The sequence below is a fragment of the Salmo salar genome, chromosome 19, assembly GCF_965601325.2.
Source record: "Salmo salar chromosome 19, fSalSal1, whole genome shotgun sequence".
Taxonomy (NCBI): domain Eukaryota; kingdom Metazoa; phylum Chordata; class Actinopteri; order Salmoniformes; family Salmonidae; genus Salmo; species Salmo salar.
In genome coordinates, this window is record NC_138309.1 from 62,033,927 (window position 1) to 62,053,370 (window position 19,444).

The 19,444-nt window shown below is 46.0% G+C and overlaps 1 protein-coding gene across 3 annotated transcripts in view; it reads left to right on the forward strand.

Moving 5' to 3' along the window:
• The window catches only part of ntn2 (netrin 2), a 59,619-nt gene extending 43,095 nt beyond the window's left edge, over positions 1–16,524 (forward strand). For 2 of the 3 annotated variants that reach the window (XM_014158868.3, XM_014158867.3), the window contains exons 4-7: positions 1,878–2,027; positions 7,571–7,627; positions 11,654–11,731; positions 11,996–16,524. In XM_014158868.3, the coding sequence (XP_014014343.1) occupies positions 1,878–2,027; positions 7,571–7,627; positions 11,654–11,731; positions 11,996–12,387 (677 nt within the window). In that variant the 3' untranslated portion in view covers positions 12,388–16,524. The remainder of the gene's footprint in view (positions 1–1,877; positions 2,028–7,570; positions 7,628–11,653; positions 11,732–11,995) is intronic. The other variant, XM_014158869.3, reaches the window with a different exon arrangement.
• The last annotated feature ends 2,920 nt before the right edge of the window (positions 16,525–19,444 follow it).

The following is a 19,444-nucleotide window of genomic DNA, read 5'->3' on the forward strand; positions in this document are numbered from 1 at the left end:
TGCAACTTGGCGAGCTTGTTTTCTACCTAATTAAGCCCAAAGTAGAGGGAAGGAGGCGTCCTCCCCCGTCGGCACTTTTTTTGGGGCCAGTTGTTTTTGGCCAAATGCAATTATTTATGCCAGAACTGATCGACAAGATAAAATGCTAAATGTTAGCATTGAATCGAGGGGGCAGAGTTTTTTTTGTTGTTGAATTTTTCCAAAAGCATTGTTTTTTATTCTCTGGACAGAGGAGCTGCAGTTCCAAGCCAAGACAAAGGGTTCAATCACACCCTTTAAAGTAAAATGTTACGGGGATATTAAAGTTGTGCGTTTTTATGTGTCAAGATAGTCTCAGATTGATCAGTGTAACGTGTAATAGTGATACTTGATAGCGTGCGGATGGAGAGGTTTATCTTCTACGTTTGATAAGTGTGTTTGTCTGTGTGCGGCTTCCCAAGGAAGACATGTCTGTTTTCCTTGTTGAGCCGGGTTGAGCCAAGGTGAGGTGAGGGAGATTTAGTCTTGTTTATGCTGATGAGCACACCAGAGGCAAAGTTTGGAACATGTTAGCCCTCTCTCTCTCCCTTTCACTGTTCTTCCCCTCTGCATGTCTTTCTCTCTTCTTCCTCTTCTTCTTCTCACTCCTCTCCTCTCCTCTCCTCTCCTCTCCTCTCCTCTCCTCTCCTCTCCCTCTCCTCTCCTCTCCTCTCCTCTCCTCTCCTCTCCCTCTCCTCTCCTCTCCTCTCCTCTCTGTCACCTTGTAAAGAGCTCTTGTAAGAGAGGAGCTGACCAACAGGCCGGGTCTTGTATCCCAGCAGCTCTTTAAACAGAAGAAGACCCGTATTGCTCAAGGTGCGTTCGGACAGACGGCGCATACCATAACAGCACATAAAAGACCTGGGGAACGGGGACTCTCTCTGGGTGGCGTGTTGCCGATGGCACGCAGCGGGCGCCAGGCAGATTTTTGGGAAGTGATGAAACGGCAGAGTGGGTGTCACACACAAACAGGCACCAGCGTAGCACCTAAGAGACCGGACAAATGGAGGCTTTTCTTCCCTGTCAACACACACAAACACACACACATATGCACACACACATCTTTGCCAGGCAGTGCCAGGTCCCTAAACCTGGAGGAGACAGTAGCAGGGTAGCCCAATTGAGCAGAAGGAATCCCAGACCTGGAGTGTGAAGGATAGAGGAAATAGACTAAAGGAACACTCAGTCCTGTTGCATCTGGAATACAGTTGGATACTTCAATGGCAGATGATGATTAACAAGGATGTGTTGTGCTACAGAGCCTATTCATAAGAGGGTTCAAAATGCCATCTGATTTGAGTCGAGTCACAAATAAACCTTGAAAGTGACACTGAATATGTATGATGAACGACTTAGGCGAATTAAATGTTTCTCAAATGGCCACATCTAACCATCTCCTCGCTCTCTCTCTCTCTCTCTCTCGCTCTCTCTCTCTGTCTGTCTCGCTTTCTCTCACTCTCGCGCTCTTTCTCTGGAACTCTCTCTCTGTCTCCCGCTCCCTCTCTCTCGCTCTCTCTCTCTCTCGGTCTGTCTCGCTTTCTCTCGCTCTCTCTCTGTCTTTCTCTGAAACTCTCTCTCTCTTTCTCTCTGTCTCCCGCTCACTCTCTCTCGCGCTCTCTCTCTCTCTGTCTCTGTCTGTCTCTCTCTCTCTCTTTGTCTGTCCCTCGCTGTCACTCCCGCTCTCTCTATCGCTCTCTCTGTCTCTCTCTCTGTCTTTGTCTGTCTTTCTCTGTTTCTCTCTGTCTGTCTGTCCCTTGCTCTCGCTTTCTCTCTCGCTCTCTGTCTCGCTCTCTCTGTCTCTTTCTGTCCCTCTCTCACCTCCTCCCCCTCTCCCTCCCTCCCTCCCTCCCTCTCTCCAGCCTGTGACTGCCACCCGGTGGGTGCGGCAGGTAAGACGTGTAACCAGACGACGGGCCAGTGCCCCTGTAAGGACGGCGTGACGGGCATCACCTGCAACCGCTGTGCAAAGGGCTACCAACAGAGCCGCTCACCTGTGGCCCCCTGCATCAGTGAGTAGATCACAGATACACTCACACACACGCTCACATTCATATCTTGCTGGTCACATTTGCACACTCACACAAACAGGTCACAGACTCACAACACTCCTAGCTCACACATACAAACACACACACACCAACACACACACATGCTTGCAAACACTCACAGCCACACACCGCTCAACCGTGGACCCTTGAGAATATCACACACACACACACACACACACACACACACACACACACACACACACACACACACACACACACACACACACACACACACACACATTGACATGCATTTAACAGAAGCACATATTTACTTGTCACCAGGGGAAGGCAGTGTACTGCTTTTGCTATCAGTAGCCACATGGAGCCTGTGGGAATCGAGCCTGCACACACACACACACACACACACTGTGTGTTGCTGTGGTCCTGGCCAGTAATGTATCCACCAGCGCTGACGTGTGTGGGTGCACCAGAGCGTGACCAAGGCAAGGCCTCCCCAGTGGTGGCACACAGAGACACACACACACACACACACTCACACACACACACACACACACACACACACACACACACACACACACACACACACACACACACACACACACACACACACACACACACACACACACACACACACTCAACCTCCCTGTCCATCTCAACCCCGGGCTCTGTTTGTATCTGTGTTGTCATGCCCACTCCAAGGGCAAGGGGTTGGTTTCATTTCCCCCCCATCAGGGTTTTACCAGAATGCCCACACCAGTCTCTGCCACCACATCAACTAAAGGCTTTACACTAAACCAACCATACAGGGAAACCATAACATACCCATGTAACATACTGGAATACCATTACCATGTTACGTAATGGAATACCATTACCATGTTACAAACTGGAATACCATTACCATGTTACATACTGGAATACCATTACCATGTTACGTAATGGAATACCATTACCATGTTACATACTGGAATACCATTACGATGTTACGTACTGGAATACCATTACCATGTTACGTACTGGAATACCATTACCATGTTACATACTGGAATACCATTACCATGTTACATACTGGAATACCATTACCATGTTACATACTGGAATACCATTACCATGTTACATACTGGAATACCATTACCATGTTACATAACAGAATACCATTACCATGTTACATACTGGAATACCATTGCCATGTTACATAACGGAATACCATTACCATGTTACATAATGGAATACCATTACCATGTTACATACTGGAATACCATTACCATGTTACATACTGGAATACCATTACCATGTTACATAATGGAATACCTTTACCATGTTACATACTGGAATACCATTACCATGTTACATAATGGAATACCATTACCATGTTACATACTGGAATACCATTACCATGTTACATAATGGAATACCATTACCATGTTACATAATGGAATACCATTACCATGTTACATACTGGAATACCATTACCATGTTACATACTGGAATACCATTACCATGTTACATACTGGAATACCATTACCATGTTACATAATGGAATACCTTTACCATGTTACATAATGGAATACCTTTACCATGTTACATACTGGAATACCATTACCATGTTACATAATGGAATACCATTACCATGTTACATAATGGAATACCATTACCATGTTACATAATGGAATACCATTAACATGTTACATACTGGAATACCATTACCATGTTACATACTGGAATACCATTACCATGTTACATACAGGAATAATATTACCATGTTACATACTGGAATACCATTACCATGTTACATACTGGAATACCATTACCATGTTACATCATGGAATACCATTACCATGTTACATAATGGAATACCATTACCATGTTACATAATGGAATACCATTACCATGTTACATACTGGAATACCATTACCATGTTACATACTGGAATACCATTACCATGTTACATAATGGATTTATATTACCATGTTACGTAATGGAATACCATTACCATGTTACATACTGGAATACCATTACCATGTTACATACTGGAATACCTTTACCATGTTACATACTGGAATACCATTACCATGTTACATACAGGAATAATATTACCATGTTACATACTGGAATACCATTACCACGTTACATACTGGAATACCATTACCATGTTACATACTGGAATACCATTACCATGTTACATACTGGAATACCTTTACCATGTTACATACTGGAATACCATTACCATGTTACGTACTGGAATACCATTACCCTGTTACGTACTGGAATACCATTACCATGTTACATAATGGAATACCATTACCATGTTACATAATGGAATACCATTACCATGTTACATAATGGAATACCATTACCATGTTACATACTGGAATACCATTACCATGTTACATAATGGAATACCATTACCATGTTACATACTGGAATACCATTACCCTGTTACGTACTGGAATACCATTACCATGTTACATTATGGAATACCATTACCATGTTACATTATGGAATACCATTACCATGTTACATTATGGAATACCATTACCATGTTACATTATGGAATACCATTACCATGTTACATAATAGGGAAACCGTACCATACTGCAGGGGTTCCCAGACTCAGGTCTACCAGTATTTGTGAACATCCTGAGCCCAACATCTATTTCTATGGACACAAGCACTGTTCATAACACGCACTGTTCATAACACGCAGTGTTCATAACAGAAACTGTTCACACCCCTGTTGTTGGCGGAGATACAATTTTGCAATTTTAGAGCATATTTCCTGCAATTCTACACATTTAGTCATGGGGTGCAGAGAACATTTTACAGTTTTAAAGCTCCTTTCTGTGCAATTCTATACATTTTGCCATGTCTAATGTGCATTCATGTGATATTTGACTGAATCAAACATTACAACAGAATGTATGGTCTAAAAACCTAGCTGACATGGGCTAGTTGATCTGGACATTTCTGACACATTATAGCTCTCTAAGGTATGCAATGACTGGTTTGACAAGAGGAAAACTGATGATGCATTACCCAATTTCAAAATTACACCTTGTGCATTCTACTATTACAACTTTCAAGAGTAAGTTGAATGCCGGACTGAGTTCCCCTGCTGCCGACCCCTCGCCCCCACAGTTTGGGAACCACTGCATACTAGAGAAACCATGAACCATGTGCCAGCGCCAACGAGGGGTTTACAACCACACATGTAACATGGCAGGTACAGCTGCTTCATTCCCCGTCTCATTTCTATAGCCAGGTAACGGCATGGTGGAGAGTCATGTTCCCTGGGATGTCACAAGCTAGCTATCCCGTTAGTGGGTTTACATTAGTTTAAAAGCCAATTATGATAGATAACTCAGGTACACACTGCAGCACTCGGTTAGCATGAGGTAAGCTAGCCCATCCATAAATCCACCATTGCCTGTGTTCGATTAGAAAGTCAGAGTTTTCAATGTCTTCAGCTGCCATTGTTTAAAAAATAATGAATTAGACACAATAACCCCAGGAACATTTGCTCACTATTTGGGCAGGTTGTAAAAGAGAATATGTTCTCAGTTAACCTGCCCTGGTAAACCAAAGGTAGGGACAGAGAAGTTCCTAGCTGGCACCAGTCCCGCAGATGAAGGCAGGTCATGGTGGTCTGGTCTGGGGTAGATCAGTGCCACCCTGAGACCCCAGTACCTGATTACCGTTCAGGCTTTAGCACCGTCACATGCCAGTACAGTGTGTGTGTGTGTGTGTGTGTGTGTGTGTGTGTGTGTGTGTGTGTGTGTGTGTGTGTGTGTGTGTGTGTGTGTGTGTGTGTGTGTGTGTGTGTGTGTGTGTGTGTGTGTGTGTGTGTGTGTGTGTGTGTGTGTGTGTGTGCGTCCTCTGTGAGTGTGTGTGTGTGTATGAATTAGATCACTAGTCCACCGCCTGCGGGCAGGAGGAATAGAGGGCAGCTTGCCATCGTGCTGTGCCATGTGGTTTGGCACAATGATCCAAACTCACTCACACACACACACACACACACACACACACACACACACACACACACACACACACACACACACACACACACACACACACACACACACACACACACACACACACACACTAGGCTTGTGTAACCCTGAACCAACCACACCAAACTATGGTGTACCACGCCAAGCTATGCCGTACCCTACCCCGCTATGCCATGTCGTGCCACACGGTGCCATGTTGTTGGACTCACATTGGTGTTACAGAGCAGATGGCGGAGGGCAAAAAGGAGAAAACAATAGCGGTCGCGGCCGACAAAACCAATCAGACACTTTCTGAAAGACACCCAGTGAGGAGAAAGAGTGTTTCTTGGCCTCAGTGTGTGTGTGTGTCAGCGCGTGTGTGTATGCATGTGCATGCCATCTGAGGTTTCCCCTGTGAGCCAGAGAGCATCTCTTCCCAAAACGCCCTCCATTTGATTGGTACTATCATTCCTCCCCGGTCAAGCCCTTCTGCCCTCTAACACAGTACGACACAAAGACCAGGCGTGCTAACAGCCAATTAGTATGATAACACTGCCCCTCATCTGAATATCCCTTTATCATCTCAATATCCACTCTCAACCCTCCACCTTCAGAGGAGGAGCCCACAGCTTGGCGTGCCTTTCACCAGCTGCTCTCCTTTCCTCTCTGCCTTTACCAAGCAGTCCAAAGCTCAATGCCCTATTTGTTGTTCTTGGTAGGGGTGTCCATAATTTCGAAGCAAGCCAACTGTCACTTGCCTCTCAAAAACGCTCTTTCCAGGAAGCTCCTTGTCTGTTTGTTTGACTCCAACCCGGTCCTCCTCCCTCTAACTCCCCAGTCGAAAGGCAAATCCCTCTGGGTGCACGCTAATGATGCTAAGCCAGCGTCCCAATCATCCTGTTGTTGTTATCATTGAGGCAGTGGATTTGTTGTTAGCATTCGCGTTTCATCGCTTTGCATTAGCATTTGTATTGAAAAGGGGGCCTTCGTTGTGTGGGGAATTCTTTAAAGAATTGAATTATTTTGGCTTTGGTGGAGACTGGCGAGGGGTTCTGGTTGAGCTAACCAGGCGTATTGAGGGAGTTTGCATCTGTCTGAAGGTGGCTCTCCCCATGTCCCTGTTTGAATGCATAGATCTCTTGCACCATGGTGCTACTGTTTCAGAGGAAGAGAGTTCGGCTCAGACAAAGTATGCTTCTACAGTGTGTTTGTGTTTGTGTGTGTGCCAATATCAGTATCTTTATCGCTGTGTTTAGGTTGATATTTCCACCCTACACCCTCCCTCTCATTCTTCCCACGTCAAATAACTGTGATTTAATTCAGGCATACTTTATTGGCTTGACCACACATGCAAAGAGTAGGCATATGGCCAGCAATTACACCATGTCTACATAAAATGTATAAATTGTTTCCATAAAACTCTAGTTAAAACTCTGTTGTTCTCTGTGTGTGTGTGTGTGTGTGTGTGTGTGTGTGTGTGTGTGTGTGTGTGTGTGTGTGTGTGTGTGTGTGTGTGTGTGTGTGTGTGTGTGTGTGTGTGTGTGTGTGTTTCAGAGATCCCAGTAGTGAACCCTACAGCCATGGTCAGCAGCAGCACAGAGGAACCGGCAGGTTAGTCACTCCTCCACCCTACATCTGACACCTGGTAACATAAAAAAAACACAACCTTTTTAATATTTCTGGCCTCCATTTCTAAACTGGGTTAATAAATATTCATGGAGGGGGTGGGCCTCTCTTTTGATGTTCCGTGAAGAAACGACTGCTCTGGATCCAAGTGAGATTTTCCATTGTCTTAAAACCTGCATTCTTGGCACGACGTCTGCCTGCTAGCCTTTAGCGAGTTAGCTTTGCTCCACTGTGCTTGAAGCCCGACTCCAGCCGACCACAAAGCCAACGGAAAGGCTGCAACAGAAGTGATTAGTTGCAGTTTGCTAGCCCGGGGAAACTTCGGCGGGGAACTTTCGAGGCGTGAAAAGAGTGTTGGCGACCGTCGTTTTGGGGGAGAGCGTTTCCGCCTCTGACTCCTGGCAGTCCTCACTCCATCCAGTCTCTCTCCAGTCAATTACTCCCCTCCTGTTTTTTAACGCCTTCGCCTCCCCGGCGGAATTGTGGCCCGGTGTTGATTTGGAAACGGTGATTCATCACAGGCTTTAACTCAACGCCGTGGCGACCACAGACGTACCTCCCACAACGACAGCACCCCCTCCTCAGCTTTCACAGTTGGTTCGGCTGAGACACGACCCTCTCTGGAAGGCCCAGGCCAGAAGAGATGTTCTGTAAGGCCTGGGACTTCTCACACTGCAGGGGATGCATGCAAACTAGCCGAAGGGGGGCATATGAGTTGAGCGGGAGTGCTTGATGTAGAATTTGCTATATATCTAAAGATCTGGGATCAGATGACCCTATCCCCAATCCTAACCTTAACCATTAGGCGGATGGATTTTAAAAAAATCCTGTATCAGTACTAAGGAATAACATGTACCTACCGCAGAGGGAGAGTTTGTGGGAGGAAGGGATTTAGACTGGTGACCTTTGATATCTAGCCAAAGACCGACTGGGTCTCAACTTGAAGGAATTGCAATATGTCTAGCTCGGATGTGAACGTTGTGGTGTCACCTTATTAGTTTTGCTAGCGGCTCACACTACCATCAACTGCCAGACCACGGCTAACCTAGCCCACTGATAGGTCTAGCAGCTCCGCCTTGCCCTCTGATAGGCTAGGTGGAATTTTCCCCACATTGCTTACACCAACCCAGTCTCTGCTTGGGCTTGTAACCCTCACACACACAGTACACTCCTTTGTGTGTTTCTGCATCCCTGGGAAAGGGCTTTTCCACTGTGAGAAACAAATAAGAACAAGGTTCTTTATCGTCAATTCATCCCCACACAAGTGTACAACATACAGGGTCATTTTTTCTTCCATCTCTCCTTTAACCCACACCCCATATAACAACCAACCTCTCCTCCTCCTTAGGGGACTCAGGTACCCAAAACCTGAAAGTGTGTGTATCTGTGCGTGCGTGCGTGCGGGGGGCGGTGGACGCAATTTGTCATTGTCACGGCACTGTGAAAAGGGACGGGGGAACAAGGGTAACCGGAGCCGCCAAGTCGATTGTGTGTGTTTTCAGCCGTGGCTCTTCTGGGTCAATGGGCGATTCATGGGGTCTTTTCCAGGTGAATGCCCATCAGTAAGTGACTCTTCATGGGAAAACACACACCACTGATACCGAGGGCTGCACTGTTTGCCACTGTACCAGGATACCATGCAGGCACACACACACACACAACACACACACACACACATATGCATACACACAAATACTGTATATACACACACACATACTAATGTACAAATATATAAACATACACACACGTACACTCACACACACACACACACACACACACACACACACACACACACACACACACACACACACACACAAACACACACACACACGTATATGTACACAAAAAAAAAAAAAACACTTTGGAGCCCAAGATCCTATGGGTAAAAGCTAGGGAGCAGGATTAACTGTTATTTTCTACTTGACTGGCCGGTTGAACTGCTCTAGCATATCACTCAGTCTGTTTTCTCTTCACTCCTATAGATGGACATTCAACAGATTTATTCAGCTCTCCCCATGACTGATTCAGTGTGGCCTACTTCATCAATTCATTCATTGCGCCCTCTCCCTAACCCACACACATTCACACACCCACGCACGTACACCAAATTCCCCCTCTCTCTCTCTCTCTCTCTCTCACACCACAGAGAAACATGCACAAACACACACGTTAACCCAGGTATGTTTAACTGAAGTTTATTGAAAGCTGCTGTGAGTGAGAGGTAAAGGAACTAGGCAGCTGCTCTGGCCTCTCTCTCCGCTTGTCGCTAATAAAAGCTCCATCACTCTAATATACGGGCCAAGCCTCCCTGACATTTTTACTGGTTCCTCGGCCCCCTCTCTCTCTTTCTCCTCTTCCTGCCCTCGCCTGCTCTGGCTCTCTCCAAACCCTCAGCGAAACGAGCAACACGGCTCCCTCCTCGCATGCGACCGACCCAGAAACTGTTTTTTGGGGGGCAGTATTCCTGCGAGCGATCACTTTTATTTTGTTTGTTTTGGAGGAGGAGACCGCTTCCCTGCACAACTTCTGAATGATTTTACTTAGAAGGCAACTAGAGAGGGAGACCAGGGAGACCGCATATACCAGGATTTCACTCTAGCGGCAAACGAAACCCGGTGTCTTCGGGACCTTTGCACGTGTCCCCTTCAAAATCCAGAGTAAAATTCAATCAGATACCAGGCTCTCTGGCATGTTCACTAGAAAACAAGACTGGTCAGCAACTGTCCCTCAGTGACCTTTTAAACCAGCTCTATATTGAAGTATCCAACCCAAAAAAGGTTTTATAAACCCAAATCAAGTACAGTAGAGTGGTGGTTTAATGAACATGTTTGACCCTTTGTCTCTTCCTCACAACTCCTACTGCAGTGACATTAAAGCCAATTGGCCATTTTAATAGTGAGTTCCCCGTCATAGCTTAGGGAGAGGTTCTACCACAGAAGCTTACATTGGGTTGTCCCACAACACCACTGGGTGTTACGTTGTGGTTTGGCTGGCCCACATTATTCACTCCTTTGTGTCCATTCATGTGTGTTTTCTCATGTCCTATATGGATCTGTAAGGGATCAATTCAATCAAACCTGTATTGCGGTATGTACAGTCGGTCGTTTACTGCAAATGTTTTTTTCAACCGCTCTAGTTCACACACCTATGACCCAACACCCACCAGTCAAGTCCCAGAGAAAAGCACATCGACCACAGGGCAGCTTCATCCTCCTCCATATGTACAGCGGTCAGCTGTGTGGTCTCTCTCTGGTCGTAGTCTCGCAGCTAAGAGGCTGCTGTGGGCTACTCACAGCCATCCAGCCATGACCACTTCCACCCGCGCTCTGTCTTTTCTCAGGGTCCCCCAAAAGGCAGGCAGACATGTCAAACGGAACACTTTTCCCCCTCTGTAATATTCCACCCGCCCGCGACTCCCCCAGCGGTTATTGCAGGGGCTTACGTGTGATTTGTTTAAGGTCGTATATTACTCCAGCAAACCCGACCAAACCTAACATTTCCTCTATCCAGCCGCCTGTCTCAGAGTCCAGGCACTCGTGCTGTGTGTGTGTATATATGTGTGTGTGCATGCCTGTGTGTTTGCATGTAGGTATGTGCGTGCATGCGTACATGCATGTTTGTGTCTATTTGTGTGTGTGTGTGTGCGCTATGTGCGTGTGCTACATGCGTTTTTATGTACCTCTCTGTATGTGTGTGTGTAACACAGTGTGTAAACATCTCAAGTGTGTAATTGTTCTAAGAATGTAACCATGTCATCATGTTCACTTTATCATCTCAAATGTGTAACTGCTGTGTGCGGTTATGTGTGTAATTCTCCTAAGTGTGGATCTGTCCTGTTATGTGTGTAATTGTCCCAAGTGTGTAATTCCCAGCAAGTTGGACTCCAAATGTAAGACTGGCTAGTGTGCAGGTAGCTGGTGTTTTGAAAAAGGGAAAACCCCGCACACATGTAATTGTGGTGCATAGACTAAAAATGTATCCGGTGTTTAAAATGTGTTCTTCTTTTTTCAGCAGATTGTGAATCCTATTGCAAACCAGTGAAAGGAAATCTGAAGATCAACATGAAGAAATACTGCAAGAAAGACTATGGTGAGCGATTGAACAACTGAATGCATCCGATTTATTTATCAAGCATGAAAAAAGTAGTACCCATACTAGAACAGTGAATTATAACAGTAAATTGCCAGCCCATCAATCCAAAACTTGATTGTTAGTAGCTATATGGTATTACATGTTATTATACTATATGTTACAGGCTTTTTTTGCTAAATAGTATTTTCAGTTAGTTTACAGTTGTGTTAGGACTGTACCTGCATCAGTTGTAATGGTTGGTTTGTCTGTGTGCCTCATCAGCGGTGCAAGTCAACGTGCTGGACATGGAGACGGTGGGCGACTGGGCCAAGTTCTCGGTCAACGTGGTCTCGGTCTACAAGAGCCGCGGCGAGCCGCTCAAACGGGGCGACAACGTGCTATGGATCCATATGAAGGACCTGGCCTGCAAGTGTCCCAAAATCCAGATGAGCAAGCGCTTCCTGGTGATGGGCACCAGCGAGACCGGGCCGGGGGGCCCTGGGGCCGGGGGGCCCGGGGCTGGACCAGGGGCTGCTGGGGCTGCTGCAGGAGCAGAGCGCGTAGGGCTCCTGGCCGATAAGAACAGCCTGGTCATCCAGTGGAGAGACGTTTGGACGCGGCGCCTCCGGAAGTTCCAGCGCAAAGAGAAGAAGGGCAAGTGCAGCAAAGCATGATGGGGGAGAGAGCAGCGCATCCTCAGCCAACCCCCCCATGACCCCACCCCTACTCCTACCTCCCCACGACCCCTTCCTAGCTCTCGGCTAGTTCGCAGGATAGAACATGACCCCCCTAACCCCCTAAAAACCCTGACCCCCCCCCCCCCAAAACGGGGTACACTGCACATTACAGAGACTGCATGTATATTGCCTGTTTAAGGACCACTTTGTGTATATTGTATAATTATTTCCTTTTTATTTTCTGTTTTAATCATGGGACTGTGACTGTCTTTTTCTATTGGTCTGCCTTAAAAAGGGACCATTAAAAAGGGTACGAAGTGTAGACGAGTGGATATCATTCCCTTTCTCGACAACGACAGCAAAAATGTCCACACTCCCCCACACCCCTGCCCTCTCCCATTCCCCCTCCCCATTCAGACTGCTTCAGTCCCCCGTCCTGCCACCATGTTTTAGTGTTTTGAAACTATCGAAGCTCACATTTCCCATTCTATTACCAGGAGTATCCATGGAGCTCAGATAATCAGAGAGAGAAACAGATTTTTTAGTGTTGTAGCAAAGTGCCCCATGCAGGGGAGAAGACAAACTGCACAACCTCAGTTCGTCTGCCTCCTCCACCCAGTATTTCACTGTCTCTAAACCCCCATATTTCTCTACGCAACTGAGATTACTGGCCTAGAGCGGCCATTTTGTCTTGTACTCCTATTCCGTATGTAAGATATGTAGATATGAACTCTCTGCAGTAGTATCTCTGGACCAGAACCCACAACGGCTGCATCCTCGTCCTCAGAGGATCCTTCTAACCACAACAAAGGCTGTCCCCACAGGGGCCTACTCCAATGCAAAACCTCACTTCTACCACCACTGCCATTACAATATATATACAACTTCAGACTGAGGCATTTGCTACTCTAGTCTAGACTATACAGCTGTTGACAGTGACCCCACCGCTCACTCACTGGTTCTACTGCTCCAGTCATAGACAGACAGTGGCAAACACTAAACCCTAATAATGTTTCTCTTTTATTCTATATTCATGTACTTCTGCTCTCAGATTCCCATACTTCTACAGACCCCACTGTCTCACTATCTAAGTGAAGACCCCCCCCCCCCCCCCCCCCCCACACACAAGCCTTCTCACCACGAGTAGGAAATGGAATCCTGCATTACTATCTGACTCATGTGAAGAAAAAGAAACTTGAGCGAGACTCCAGCAGAGTGGAAAGTAGCCAGCTTCAGAACAGAACAATGCCCTTGATACTAGGGAAACTTTTGGGGGGATATTTTGCGTCATGTCTTCCACTGTTTGTTGATAGAAAGTCCTGCGGGTGTCATTGTGTGACCGATATCGTTTGTTGGTTCAATTCTATTATTTCTCTTGTCTTTTAAATGTTTGCCACTTTCGACGAAGTGTCCAATGACGGGCTAGTGATCGCTTGCCGAAAGAAGAGCTCAAAATAAAGAGTGCCATTTCACGAAGAACAGACAAAGGTTGGATTAAGCTCTACCTTTTCAACTGTAGCTTATTGACAAACCGAAAGAGTCCGGAACGTTCTAGGCTACATACACACTGCCTGATTGTATTATGATGCGATAGTCTATTTCAATCCTCATGTCTTTGTATGTTTGCATGTTTGTGGTTTGGCTGGTCTGTCCGATGCGAAGTGAAAAATTTACAGTAAGCAGAGCATGGAATTAACAAATGTTAACATCACAAATCCAGAGGAAACCTCCTTAGTCATCTCCCCTCATTGGCCTTGCCGACATTTCCCTCTCTTCGTTGGCCAATAATGCATCAGCCTGTTTCTAAATTGAATCAAGAAAATGAGAAAATCAGGACAAAAATGAAACCACAAGGGAACGTATGTTTGCTCTCAAAAGTTGCTGTTTTGTCTTTGTCCTTAGTTCGTTTTAAAAGCGTATTACGATTGATTTCAAAAATAGAACAACGTAAACACATTGTGAAGGGGTCATGCTAGCTAGCTGTTAGCATGCTGACAGTAATTTCATGCTAGCGGTTGGTTGGCTGCAGTGCTATGTTTGGTTTGTCACATTTCCAAGCCCCTCAGAAGAGTGTGTCTCTCCCTCTCTTGTCAGGCCCCAGTTCCTTTCTGTTCTGCAACATGTGTGTTTCTGTGTCTTAGATACACTGCATGTCCAAAAGTATGTGGACTCTAATTTGAAGGGGCGTCCACATACTTTTGTATATGTAGTGTACGTGACAGTAGTGGGACAAAGGCAGCCAGCCGCAGTCCTTCAGTGGTGTAGGTCTTGTTTTCATTTGCTGAAAGAATGTATATAAATGAGAAAATGTCAAATGTAAAAACCGCTTAAAGACACATGGTATGATTGTACTTTCTTATGAGATTATGTCGTTAAAGCTGAGAATGTAGACCGAGCGTTGTCATTCTAAAAAAAAAAACGCTGAATGGATTTAGAAGTTGTTCACATGAAGGTCTGTCTGGTTAGATTGTAGGTTTTATGTGTAACAGTTGTGGGTCCTCCCTCATATGCGTCAATGTTTGCATCATACAGTATTCATTCAACATGTCGCGTAGCACAGTGCTCTGAAAACCAATCCAAAACCAATCCATGACCAAAGTTAACTAGGTTGTTTTCCATACATTTTGGTGTAATATGTAACATTATTTCTTAGAACAGCGAAGAGGTCAGACGGAACCACTAACATTTCCGAGTAAAAGTAGTGTTTCCTTAGAGGAATTCCTAGATGGAATTTCACAAAAATGCAGAACCAAATCGTCTGATTATTTATGTATTTCCGTCCATGACAAGCTGTCAAACAGGTGGTCTTACAGTAGCCACCATTTCTTGGCCTGGTATGTGGGGAAAGCATGGGCAGGTTTGATGGATGTCGAAGTTACGTGTCCAGAAACCTTTTCTCAGACTCAACCCAGAACCAACCCGCTTCCTCACAGGGTTATACTGCACTGTCTACAGTGCCTAGTAGCTCAAGTATGAACCTCGACACTTCATCATACTGTATAGCCTGGTCCCAGATCTGTTTGTGCTGTCTTGGCAACTCCTACAACTCCTATGGTAATTTTCCATAGGAGTTGGCCACAAACAGATCTGGGACCAGGCTATGAATAATATCCAGCAAGACAAAAATCACTATACTTTTTCACCCTTTACCTCAGTCTCTATTTTCTTCCTCTTTTAGCTGTGCCACCCTGAATATTGGACGACAGATAACAAGCTTTACTAAACCCTGCAGATGTTATTTAGAAATTGAAACGTACCCTCGAAAGCATTTTGTAGTCTTCCTAGGGCGAGCCACCCTGTTGTTTTACTTAACAAGCCCCACAGCTTGGCAGTGGAACCAGGGTCGTAACTTGCCCTCTTTGTTCCCCTCCCGCAGTATTTATAACGTCCACGAGAGAGAGAGAGAGAGAGAGAGAGAGAGAGAGAGAGAGAGAGAGAGAGGAGAGAGAGAGAGAGAGAGAGAGAGAGAGAGAGAGAGAGAGAGAGAGAGAGAGAGAGAGAGAGAGAGAGAGAGAGAGAGAGAGAGAGAGAGAGAGATCATTAAAGTACCTTATAAAGTAAAAACATAATGAGATATACACAAATGGACGGTGAGGAATAGTGAGTTAAGGTTAAGGGAGTTGAAGGAGAGAGTCTGCCCATTGGGTATAATATGGACTGAAGTGCCAATACTTTTTCTGTCATTGTCTTTGTAAAGCCAGTAAGTAACAAGCCAGAGAGACAAGCTAAATGATTATACGTAGAACATTTAAATATATATCAAAGCCCAAAATGATTGTAACAATGACTGTAGACCTACTGCTGCCAGGTGTTATGAAATATGTGAAATCTTGCTCAAGAAAGCATTGAAAGGGCAAAATTCTATGAAATGTCTCCCCATTTGCCAGAAGCCCCCTCCTGTCCTCATGACATTCTGGTCACAGAGTTACACTATAGAGCACCACTCACACAGACGATGTCCACCTGCCTTCTGAGGGCCGATGGGGTGTTGCCTTCCGCCCCATGCACCCCCCCCCCCCCCCACCTTCCTTCATCACTCGTGTTATTATGAAGTCTTCCTTGTACATTTTCCTCTGATGCAATGACCACTGACTTTTTAATCGTAAATGACAAATAAATTATTAGTTAATGAAATATGTGTATCGTTTGTCATTTTGAGGATCATGCAGCAGATCTAGATCAACGGCTGCTATGCTGCCATCGGGGCCCAGACCCAACTGTCCGTGTGTGTGCGTTTCCATGTGTTTGGTGCATGTGCTCTTATACTGATGACTACATGGCTAGTCAAGTGGCCTGTATTGTAACCTTTCTGATTTTGGGTGCTGCACTGGGCTGGCCATGTGGGTGAGAGTCTGATCCTGCTCTGGTGTTTTTACTCAAACTGAAGACGGGCCAGACTACAGTAGGTGGGGAGACTAGGAGGGAGGTAGTGCGGGGAGGCTGGGTGGTTCCCCACCAAGGGCAGAGCAGGAGCTGAAGCTCTGAAAATAAACAGTGGGGCAGCACCCGCTCCCCGCCAACCCTCACCTCCATCTCAGTCCCCCCACCTCCACCACACCTCAGAGGAAACCCAACACCATTGCCTGGGACATGGCAGGAAACTCCTCTCTCCTCCCCCCTCCTCTCTCCTCTTCCCCCAGCCTCCTCTCCTCTCTCCACCCTCTAACCAAACAGACCACAGCCATCCTTTTAGTTAATTACAGGAAAGCAGTAATTTATCATTACTTTCTCTCACTGGACCAGAAATAGGGCCAGAGCTGAGATGAAGACAGACTGACGCTATGACGGTCCGGACGGGACAGACTATTTTTCACGCCACTTCGATACAGCTATGACTGGAAGTGATTTTTGCAGGAGGTTAGGAAACCATTTTCCTAAGCTTAACCTGAATTCTCTTAACCTGCTACGTTAATACTCCTAACCTGCTGCGTAAGTTGTAACCTGCTACGGAAAAGTGACTTCCAGTCGTAGCTGTATCGTAGCGTGGAAAGAGTGTTTCTAGGTCCGGCCACACTGCGGCACGTCTGCATCTGTGACGGATGTCCATCCCACCTTACCCTGCGGCCGCCCCATCAGTCTCCAGCTCCTGTTACTCGCAGAAGGCACGGCCCTCTGGGATAGGGCTGAGATCAGACAGTCCTCCAAGAGGTGAAGAAGGGAGTAGGGAATGCAGGAGGTATTACTTGGAGGTATATTTGGGCCGCTCTCCTCTCCTGTCCTCTTGTTTATCTTCTCCTTTCCTCCCTTGCTCTCCCCCCTCTTTTCAACTCGCTTCCCCTGTGCTTTCCCACTCCAAGAGAAGTTGGACTTGTGGTGTTCCAAAAAGGAGTTACCTGGAACTCCTTCTCTTCAAGGGTATAGGAACCCCACTCCCCTCTGTTGCTGCTTTCCCAAGGGCTGGTAGACTGGCTAGACTTGGACTCGTGCTCAGTCCTTCTCCACCTCCATAGGGGTGACAAATGACGTGCTGAAACCTCGCTTAGCCATACAGGAAGTACTTTCCTGACATGACATCTCAGACACGCGCCAGTGGGCCCTGGTTGGCCTCTCTGGCTACCGGCGGGCCAGCCGGCCAATCCCCTGACTGGAAACAGAGCCAAAGGCTGGGCTGAAGGCGTGGGCCCAGGGAGCACTGCTCTCACTCTCACAGGGAGACTGCCGGTCCATCAAAACATCCCCATAAAGTACAGTACTCCAAATATACTGAACAGAAATATAAACTCAACATGTAAAGTGTTGGTCCCATTTTTCATGAGCTGAAATAAAAGATCCCAGAAATGTTCCATAAGCACAAAAAGCTTATTTCTCTCAAATGTTTTGCACAAATTTGTTTACATCTTTGTTAGTGAGAATTTCTCCTTTGCCAAGATAATCCATCCACCTGGACAGGCGTGGCATATCAAGAAGCTGATTAAACAGCATAATCATTACACAGGTGCACCTTGTGCTGGGGACAATAAACGACCACTCTAAAATGTGCAGTTTTGTCACACAACACAATGCCACAGATGGCTCAAGTTTTGAGGGAGGGTGCAATTGGCATGCTAACTGCAGGAATGTCCACCAGAGCTTTTGCCAGATAATTTAATGTTAATTGCTCTACCATAAGCTGCCTCCAACGTCGTTTTAGAGACTCACAACCGCAGACCAAGTGTAACCATAGCAGCCCAGGACCTCCACATCCGGCTTCTTCACCTGCGGGATCGTCCAGGCCCACCCACCCCCAGTGGGTGGGTGGGCCAGTAGGTGGGCCTACTGTATGCCCTCCCAGGCCCAACTATGGCTGTGCCCCTGCCCAGTCATGTGAAATCTAAATATTAGGATCCAAGGAATTTATTTCAATTGAGTTCCTTCTATGAAGTGTAACTCAGTTAAATCTTTGAAATTGCTGCATGTTGCATTTATATTTTTGTTCAGTGTATTGATTGATTTTTTTTTTCTTCCAGAAACTGTTTTAGACATTCACCAGAAGCAACCCTTATTAATAGAAATGGTTATATATGCTTAGTCTATGGATTATTAACTGTTAAGTACTAGTGAATAAGCATTGAATAACAGGTTATCCTATATCCATCACTGATATCATTACAGACTCCAGCCATTTCAATCCTACATCATCTCTCAGGTCTGACATGGCTTCTTGAGGCCGGACCTTTGGGATACTTAATCGCAGCCCATGATTGGTCGAGGGCTAAAAACCCCAATAGCCCCCAATAGCTCCCGGAGTCCAAACCGCTGCCCTCGACAGCGATGTGTTGACAAGACCCCCATCAGGGCCGTTCACCTGGCTTACTTTGGCAAACGCTCCCGCAACATGATTAAAAATAGGGCTGTTACTCTTTTCCCCTCAATTTAATAATGTTAAGAATAGGGGAGTCATTATGATTTGGGGAGCTCAACCCTGTGTGGGGGTTGGTTAAATGGAGAGTTATGGAGGTGCTAGAAAAACATGGGATTTTTTTATTTTCCTTTCCGTTAATGATGTCATGTTGGTTGGGAGGATGTATGTGCGTTCGAACATTTCACAGGTTTACCTTGGCTGTTTGATTCTGTT